The sequence below is a fragment of the Echinops telfairi genome, unplaced genomic scaffold, assembly GCF_000313985.2.
Source record: "Echinops telfairi isolate 266 unplaced genomic scaffold, ASM31398v2 ScPeMD7_2;HRSCAF=8, whole genome shotgun sequence".
In the NCBI taxonomy this organism is placed as follows: Eukaryota; Metazoa; Chordata; class Mammalia; order Afrosoricida; family Tenrecidae; genus Echinops; species Echinops telfairi.
Window position 1 is genome coordinate 68943149 of NW_022103898.1, and position 10278 is coordinate 68953426.

General features: G+C 40.4%; 1 protein-coding gene across 2 annotated transcripts in view; it reads left to right on the top strand.

The window, feature by feature from the left end:
• Nucleotides 1–10278, top strand: part of CUNH12orf56 (chromosome unknown C12orf56 homolog) — a 96755-nt gene that overhangs the window by 85606 nt on the left and 871 nt on the right. For both annotated transcript variants that reach the window (XM_004700806.2, XM_045292933.1), the window contains 3 exons: nt 3288–3362; nt 3879–3953; nt 9063–9247. In XM_004700806.2, the coding sequence (XP_004700863.1) occupies nt 3288–3362; nt 3879–3953; nt 9063–9247 (335 nt within the window). The remainder of the gene's footprint in view (nt 1–3287; nt 3363–3878; nt 3954–9062; nt 9248–10278) is intronic.

Here is a 10278-nt window from a genome sequence, read left to right on the forward strand (position 1 = left end):
TGTGTATGGATTGGGATAACAGTTGTATGAGCCCCTAATAAAATGTTAAAAAACAAAACAAAACCAAAAAAAACCTGTTTTAAAGCATGCTGTGCTGAGAGGAGACTTGGTGGCACAAAGTTCTGGGTTGCTATTCCAGAGGCAGCAGTTCAAGCCCACCAGCTGCTCCATGGGAGAAAGATGAGACTGTCTGTCTGCTCCCATAAAGATTTACTGTCTTTGCCCTATAGGGTGACTATGAGTCACAATGGACGTGGTGGCAGTGGGTTTGGTATATATGAAAATCATTTAGCATTCTTTAAAATCAGATGAAACTATCTCTGTGGATAGTGTTGTTTACACATGTCTTTCTACAATAGGGATCCTCTGGGTAAAAAAGTACTATCCTTAGAGATTTGGGGTTAACTCTTATACCTCAGTTTACCTTTGGAAGCCATCCATCTCTCAACTTGTGTGAGCAGTGCACATTCTTGGTGAGAGTTATATTTGTTTTTGCAAGGGCTCTGTCAACACAATAGAAATATCAAATTGCCTAGAAAGTACTTATTTGGAGAGAATAAATTAGCTGTTGTTAATTCATTTTGAACCAGAGTAACATGGCTTTTGTTTCAAAAAGACAAGCCATAATTGAATAGTTCTTGAGCATATCATCAGAGTAATATTTTAGGAAGCCCTGGCATTTACTAACTCAGTAAATATCTATTGAGCATCTATTATAAACTGAACAGTATGATATGCAGACAAAACCCAAACCAAACTCAATGCCATTGAGTCAATGCTGGTTCATAATGACCCCCTGTGGGTTTCCAAGACCCTGTTTATGGGAGTAGAAAGTCCAGTCTTCCTTCCTTGGAGCTGCTGGTGATTTCAAACTGCTGACCATGTGGATTGCAGCCCAAGCTATAACCACTACATCACCAACGCTTCCGAGTATGATATGCAGTGGGAATGAATGGGATGCAAAACCAACATAATATTTGCCCTCCTTAGGTTATGGTCTGGTGGAATAGATGATCATTAATCAAATACAGCCAGGAATACATGCTTAGAGACTATACGATCTATGCATATGAGGTATCAATAATACTTTCAGCAGTGGATTGAGTGGATTAGAGATAAGAGTCCTGTGAAAGCCAAGCTCAGAGATGCCCAGCTGTGAAAAAGCCAGTGCAGTCATCCAAAGGAGAGAGAGGGGGGCTATAAAAGAGTCCCTGTGGGCCCCAGGATAAGACTAAGTATCCTTTTTAGAGATTTCCTAACTTGTTGAGCTTTCCTTTCATAGTCCTTGTTTCAATTTGTAACCACACATATGTTTGATTATTTGATGTCCGTCAAGTAGATTATAGTAGTCTCTGTGGGCAGGACCATGTCTGCGTTTGCTCTCTGTTGTACCCAATGTCTGATATGTATTTGTTGAATAAACAAATGAAGAAAAGACAGCAGGGGATGATAGTTGTCAAGGGGATAGACTCCAGATCGTTTTTTTGAGAGTTGGGTTGATGTAAAGATAAAGGATAGTGAAGATAAGAAGATTTTCTGGCCTGGGTGTCAGATAAGAATTTCAGGAAGAAGAGAAGGGCCGATATCCAACTTGGCTTTGGATTTGTTAACATTGAACTGCCGATGGCGTTTTCATGCGAAAATGTCTAATGGTGATAGAACAGAAACATCTGGGCCTCATGCTGATCTTTTGTAACTTGGGATATTAGTGCTGCCGTGAGCAGATAATAGAAAATTTAGCTCCAAGGCCTAATAGAAGGGGTAGCTACCATCTAGAGCTCTTCTTTGAAATGAATTCCATTAGTGGGAAGCCTGCTCAAAAATAAGATGTATGTGCCATTTGGTCTGTAGGTTAGAAGACACCCTCACAACTGTTTGGAGGGTTCTTGAAACCAATAGCAGGTCTCTAAGCCACCCTACATGTACATGGAGGAAGAGGCAGTTGTGTGGACAGAACAAGGGAATAGTGCATGCTTTAAAATCGGGGAAGTATGTGTCACGGTTGTATGCTCTCATCAGAGAAGCTGGATTATATGAAGAAGAGAGTGGCGTCAGGATTGGAGGAAGGCTTATTAACAACCTGCAGTATGCATAGGACACAACCTTGCGCATTGCTGAAAGTGAGGAGGAATCGAAGCCCTTATTGATGAAGATAAAAGATTGTATCCTTCAGTATAGATTACAACTCAATGTAAGGAAGATCAAAATTCTCACAACTAGACCAATAGGTAACACCATGATAAATGGAGAAAAGGTTGGAGTTGTCAAGGATTTTGTTTTGCTTGGATCCACAGTCAGTTCTCTCATGGAAGCAACAGTGACGAGATCAAAAGAAATATTGCCTTAGGTAAATCTAGTGCCCAAGACCTCTTTAGAGTATTGAAGAGCAAGGATGTACTTTGAGGATCTAAAGTGCACCTGACCCAAGGCATGGTATTCTCCATTGCATCTTAATGCATGTGAAAGTTGGACATTGAATAAAGAAGTTCATAGAGGAATTGATGCATTTGAATTGTGGTTCTGGAGATGAATATTGAAAGTACCATGGACAAACGGATCTATGTTGGAAGAAGTAAGGCCAGACTGCTCCTTAGAGACAAGTATGGCAAGACTTGGTCTTATATACTTTGGACATATTGTCAGGAGAGATCAGTCTTTAGAGAAAGACATCATGTTTGGTAAAGTGGAGGGGGTGGCAAAAAAGAGGAAGGCCCTCCAGGAGATGGATTGGCACAATGGCTGCATCAGTGGGCTCAGGCACAGGAACCCTTGTGAGGACGGCGCAGGACTGGGCTGGGTTCTGTTGTGCATAGTGTTGTGATGGGTTGGAGCCGCTCGATGGCACCAAACAAGAACAAACCATCCTCGGGAAATAATTTTGGTTCAAGTTCGGGATAGTCTAATGACCCTCAAAACATTCTAGGTGAGTAGAAAGGGAATGTTTTCTTCCAACTCTCTTCTGGAGAACCTATTTATACAGTTTTTAAAAGAAGTAGCATTGTTTATCTGATTAATTTAGCAAGTTGGGTATGCACCTTTTTTGTGTTTTAACTGTGTGAGCCATGAAATCTTTCTCTGAACCACTTTCTTGGCCAAGACTAAGCATGTAGCTTTTAAAATGAAAGTTTCTTGAGAATCACTGAACCAAATGTAACAGGAAGAGTATGCACTCTTATTGTATTTCCAGTTAATCAATTATATTTATAAGTACCTAAAGGGAACCAAGAGAAACGATCATTTTCTGGCGCTGCCTCTGAGACTGCATTGATTATTTTTTAAAATTCTAGTTACAGAAACTTATCCAGGAGTATACAGATACAGCCACAGCACTTTTATATGAGATACTTCTGGTCTTTCAGCAGGTAAAATACATATTTACTATTATACTTTGTATGATGATCACATATTATACATTCATATCATATGATTATACATGTTTAATAATATACAAAAATTATAAATTATAACTGGTTTCTCAAACTAATTAACTTACACGAGGCTGGCTTTACTCTTAGAATATTCATCTATTCCAAAGTACTACATTTTGACGTTTTGATTACTCAGAATAAAAGTGCTTTTGAGAATGAGCACCCATTGATTAAGGAGCCCTGCCAGTGCAGTGGATTACACATTGGGTCACTAACCAGAAAGCTGGCAGTTCAAACCCACCAGTCATTGGTATGCAGGAAGAAGAGGCTTTCTGCTTCCATAGAGATTTATAGCTTTGGAAAAGGAGAAGACCAGTTCTGCTCTGTCCTGTACGCTCCCTCAGAATGGGAAGTGACCCAATAGCAGCGAGTTTGGGTTTTTTTGTTTACCCTCTTGAATATTACTTGAACTTCATACATGTAACTTGTTTCTTTCCTTGAGTCTCTTAGGGAAATCTTGGATTGGGGTCAACAGAATTTGCTATTAGTTGGATAATGTCCTTTCTACAAAGTCGTCCTCCCATAGTAAGTATGTACGAGTAAAAAAACCCAAAAAACCCACAACATTCAAAGCTAATTAATTGGATGTTCTTGTGATCAATTAATAAAACAAATTTTCTCAATAAGATCTGACTTATAAAACAGAAGCAAAATGTAAACTAATAACCGAGAAATGTTAAAGATACTGAAATGATCTTTATTTTATGAAAAATTCTAAACTGTATGCAGAGAATAGTATATTAAATTACTGGCTATAAAATAAAGTTTTGTTGGTTTTTTTTTAACATTTTATTAGGGGCTCATACAACTGTTATCCCAATCCATACACACATCAATTGTGTAAAGCGCATTTGTACATCGTTTCTCAGAACATTTTCTCTCCACTTAAACCCCCGACATTAGGTCCTCAAGTTAAACAGATCTCCATTGGCAGGATGAATATATACCTTGGGATCATCTGTGAACGTCTCTCCTGGCAGCCTTCATTCTATCACATACTATCATAATTCATCCTATCACCATTCCTCTCCTTGACACGGAATTCCCGGCCACATGTTTATGAGAAGCTAGCTAGGGCCAGAGGGTGCACTAATCAGTAGCACAACCAGTCATCTTCTACAGAGATTAATCTTGGCTCCATTAACAGCACAGAAACCTTAACTACTCTCAGTCCTACTTCAAAGAGTATCATAAGTTTATAGTCTCTTGCAGCAACAGAAACATGTGAGTTTTCTTATAGTGGGTGCAGACTTATCTCTAAACTGATATTTGAATATCTTGGGCCCCTGGTAGCACTGCCAGGTAAGAATTGGATTGCTAATCACAAGGTTGGCAGTTCAAGCCCGCTAGCTGCTCTGGAGAAGAAAGATGAAGCTGCCTGTTCCTGTAAAGATTTGTAGCTTCAAAAGCCTTAACCAGGGTGCCTCTGAGTTGGAATCAACTCAATGGCACTGGTGTTTTTTAGGGGGAGTGGGGACAGGTGGGGGTGGGGAATGGAGTTAGAACTGTTAAGCAACAAAATGATGCTGTGGGTTACACACTGAACTGCTAACCACAAGATCAGCAGTTCACACCTACCAGCCAGTCCAAGGGAGAAGGAGGAGACTTCCTCTTTCAGTAAAGATTTACAGTCTTAGAAACCCATGGGGTTTCCATAGGGTTGCTAACAGTTGGGATTATCTCCATAACAGTGAGCTTTGTTTGGAGGGTGGTTCAAGGAGCTCTGGTAGCACTTGGCTGCGAACCAAAAGAGTGGCCGTTTGAACCCATCAGCTACTTCTCAGGGGGAAGACCCCAGTGGTCTGCTGCGGTAAAGACGAAAGCCTAGGAGGACTATACTCTGTTGGTGGGTACACCAGATGGGGCAACCTGCCACTGGGAAACACACTTAACATTCATTATGTAGACCCCAGGGAAGAAGGTGCCCAATATTAGGTTCCTAATTAGACACTTTTAATATAGTTTCTATCCACACTTTGCTGACCCAGGCCCCAAACTATAAACAGTTGGAATTTTAGACTCTTCCCTTTAACGGTGCATAACCCCCTTCATGGGTCACACTAGAAGGATCTGATTTGAAAACCCTACTTAGTAAACTGGATTTTGTTTAAACTCACCTGTTGCAGATTTAAGGAACTGAAATACTCCCTTGCTCTTAGGCCCAAACTCCCTAGTATGAGAAGAAGCAGATGACTACTATCCCAAGGTTATGGAATTGGTGGTCATTGGACTTTGATTTAGATCTCTTCCTTTGACGGTGCACAATGTATGGTGACTCAGGACTAGCATATATTTATTATTCACATGCTCTCTGCTTTTTCAATAAGGAGGCCTGGTAGCACAGTTAGCACAGCATTGGGTTGCTAACCACATGCATGGTCAGCAGTTTGAAACAACCGGGAGCGCCTTGGGAGAAAGACAAGACTTTCTCCTCCCATAAAGAGTTAGTTTCAGAAACCACATTTTCATCCTGTGCTTCGGGTCACTATGAGTCAGCATCGACTCAATGGCAGGGAATGTGGCCTTGGCTGTTTTTTTATGATATGTGTTAATCTTACCGGCATGACTGCCTTTGGGAATGAGTGTTAATGAACGTTTTGCCCTGCCCCCAGCCCCCACTGTCTGTGTAAATAGTGCCCAGGTCCTCAAGCTTTTGATGCAGACAAGCCAACAATTCACGTATTCTGATAAAAAAGATGGCCTAACATGTGCAATTTCTTTTTCTCAATAGTGTTTTAAATTTCATACTATTGTCTAAACTAATGATATCATCAATATAATTAACGTATGCCCCATAGAGATGATTTATCATGTTCTCCAATAAAATGATAACGACGTATCTCAAATGAACCAGGGATATATATAAACCATAGATACATGAATACATTTTGGGCTCACACTTAATTCTAGTTCCAATCTAAGAACAATGTATGACACAGCCCGGTTAGATGCTTGCCCTCATGAAGAGATCTCTGCAGTATGGGTGCTATCGCAAAGTGTGGTCAAAATGATGCCCCACCATCAGAAAGAACAGCGTCTGGGGTCTTAAAGGCTTGTCTTCAAAAAAGCAGCTATCTAAGTGAGTTGTCAACTACGTCTATATGGAAAAGCACATCCGTCTGTGTGATCCAAGGATTGTAAATAAAAAATCCAAATCTGAAGGAAGGAATGATATCAGCGCTAACATTGCGAACACCCTGGTGTGGAGAAGGTGATGGATGACAGTGGAAGGCCAGATGCATTTGCTGGGCCCACACTTGAATTACGCCTCCGGTGAATCCCCTCTTAGCATGGTCGAGGGATCTGAGTAGCCTTGTTATCAGAGTATGGGAGAGATGTTGATAGAAGATGTAGTTGGTTAAAATGTAACTCCTTTTTTGATCTCCCTTTTGACCCATTTTAAACTTGTTCCAGTTTTTAATATTTCTGCTTTCGTTTTGATTGAGGTTTTTCTGTTTTATTTTGTCACTGTTTGTTTGTTTTTTTATTATCTTGTTGTATATGCTTTTTTCTGTGTATGAAATCCAGGATAGGTAAGTCTATAAAGACAATAACCAAACTAATAGTTACCTAGGACATGGAAGGGAAAGCTGGGGGGAAATGGGGAGCTATCAGCAATCACTGCAAGAAAGAAGAAAATGTTCTAAAATTGATTATGGTGATGATTTCATAACTCTTAATATGATTGAATTTCACAATATATGAATTATATATCAATAAAATAAAAAGGATTACAGCCTAGAAACTCCACAGAGCAGTTCTACTTTGTCCTATCAGTTTGACCCAAAGGACCCACAACAGCAACAACGGGGTTAGTTCACCCAAGAAATTGAGTTACGTATGATGTCATTCGGTGACAGATGTTTATCAGGATGAAGGCTGGCAGAAGACTGATTTAAAACTCCAGGATCATTAACATGTGGAAAGCTTTAACTCTAACCTAACTCTAGAGAGTTTGGGTAGAAACAGGTCATGTGAGAGAATTTTGCAAGAATAGAAACTAGAGATTATTAAATGAACCTGCTTGTCAGCTGATCTGATTATCTCAATTGGTTAGAGCCAGGAGCTGAAGAAGTAAAGAATGTAATCCAATCCTAGTTAACAATGACTTGTTCCACTGCTCCAGATTCTGGAAACACGATCTGTGTTTGCCGACCATAATGGGGGTGAGGCGGGGGAGCGGGGAAACACTTCAAACCAAACGTCTTACTTAAGAAGGGCCATCTAGGAGCATAAAGCCTCCTCTTTCTCCCTCCGAGCTACTGATGGCTTCAAACGGTTGACCGCATGACTAACAAGCCCAAAACATAACCAACTCTGCCAACAGGTCTCCTTGTGGCATTATTGGGGGTCTTCTCTCACACATGAAAAAGCTGTGTCCTAAAATGAACTAAATCATAAAAAATGAACACCAGTAGATTGCAGAAGTTCTTCTATGGTTTCCATTTTCAAATGACTAATGTATGCCATTTTTTGCCTACTGTTCAAATAGAACTACTGGTGCTCTTTCTGAGCTTCTAATGCTCTCCTTCCACTTTGGGGGCTGAGCTTCTTTGAAAATCAGTGCTAGTTCTGATTCCCAACTGGTCGCTATTCAGATGCCCAGTAGCTCTGATGAGAACTAGACAAGGGAGTTGGTGGAAGACAATGAGATCGTCAGTCTAGAATCTAGACTCTACATTTCATTGGGAGCTCTTACAGATATCATAACATTCCACAGTTCAATCCTATCAAGCGGTGTTAGACAATTGCTACCACAATCAGTTTCAAAACATTTTCTTTCATCTTGAACTCCTTGATATTGGCTTCCCTTTGTCACCTCCCCCATCCCCACCATACCCCCCAGGAACCCTTATTCTTTTTTTTTCCTATAATGGTTTTTTTCCCATATCTTACACAATCCAATATAACCATTCACATACAATTCTGTTGTTCAATCCCATTAAGTGGGGTTATACAGTCATCAGTACTATCATCTCCCCATTCCCCCCTCCTCTTCTCATACCCTTAGGGAATCGTTACTACTCTTATTGTTTCTGAAGGATTATCTATCTTGACTTTCATGTACCAAACCATCTTAAATATACAAATGAATATATGCAAATCTAACATGATTACCATAAACCATAATAGTAAGGGGAGGAAATATTAAAGAATCAGAGGATAGTTATATATTTCACCAGTGCTCTACCGCACCCTGGATTTATCATCCCTTCAGTGTGGCCCTTCTGTGAGGGACTGTCCAATTATCTTAAAGGTGGGTTTGAGGTCTCCACTACATCCACGCCCCTTCACATTGATTTGGTTGCTAGTTTTTGAACTTCTGATACCTCCTGTTGACACCTCATGATCACACAGGCTGGTGTGCTTCTTCCACGTGGGCTTTGTTGCTTCTCTGCTAGATGACTGCTTGTTTAACTACAAGCCTTTAAGATGCCAGATGCGATAGCTTTTAATAACCAGGACCCATCAACTTTCTTCACCACGTTTGCTTATGCACCCATTTTGTCTTCCACTATCATGCCAGGAAAGGGTAGACTCTAGGTGGATAGTTTCATAGCTGTCTAGTTGAAGCTGAAAGAGGTGTCTTAATAAGTGACATGGAGTGTTCATGGAACTATTTTCCTTGTCTAGATTACTTTTGTGGCCAATATTGTGAAGCAAGTGGTGAAGGGGCTTTCCGCTTCCGCTTCATTTCAACTGCTAAGTCCATGCCAAGCGGTTCTGTTGTACCAGCAGTTTTACATCCTCAAGAGCTGCCTGAAGTACAGCACATCTCTAGCTGAGTATATCAGGAATGACTACAGAGAAGAATTCAGGTAAGAAAGCATTCCATGGCTTACCTGCTTCAAAACACCACACATTTTCTGATTTTCATGCAAAACTACCAAATAGTCCAATACTTGCAAGACTGAATGATGGTGACAAATTCTTCTTTTATGGTTTTTGATGTTTCACTTTGATCTGAGGAGGGCTAGGATCTAGGGGAACTTTAAGAACCATTGCCTTTTGAAGTGTACTCCCAGGCCAGAAAGACAAGTGAAACATCAGACTCGCTTTGAAGAATTCTTCTCGCTCATTGTCCTTATTGCAGCCAGCATCTATCTACAGAACAGACAATGATTTTAACCTACTGTAGCATCACTAGTGGGGACCATGGTGATGTAGTGGTTATTCAATGGCTGTGATCTATAAGGTCCGCAGTTCTAAACCACCAGCTGCTCCTTGGGAGAAAGCTTTCTACTCCCTTAAACAGTTATAGTCTCACAGGGGAGTCACTGTGAGTTGGCATCAACTCCATGGTAGTGAGTTTGGGTTTTTTTTTTGTTGTTGTTTATTGGGTCACTATGAAGGAGCCCTGGTAGTGTGGTGAGTTACATTTGTGCTGCTGACCATGCAGAGGTCGAGAAATGAGACCTTCTACTGTCATAAAGATTTACAGTCCACACAGGGGCAGTTCTACTCAGGCTTGCATGGCCATCCCCACTATCCAGTGTCGGAACATTTTCATCAGGGGGACAAGGACATGCTGTGCTCACGAAGTAGCCACTTTCCACTCTCCTCCCTCAGCCTCTAGTAATCATGGATTTCTTTTCTGTCTGTATTGATTTACCTATCTTGACCACTTATATCGCTCATATAAATGAAACCATTTAATAGGTCTTCTTTTACTTAGCATATTTCCAAGGTTCATCCATTTTGTAGCATATGTTACACAGCCCAACTTTTTGAAAAGTAGGTACAATGTTGACATATTGTGAAAAGGTAACCAATGTCAATGAACAGTTTGTATAAAAATGGATTAAATAGCTTATGCTCTGTTTAGTTTATCTCTACCTCTATTACTTAA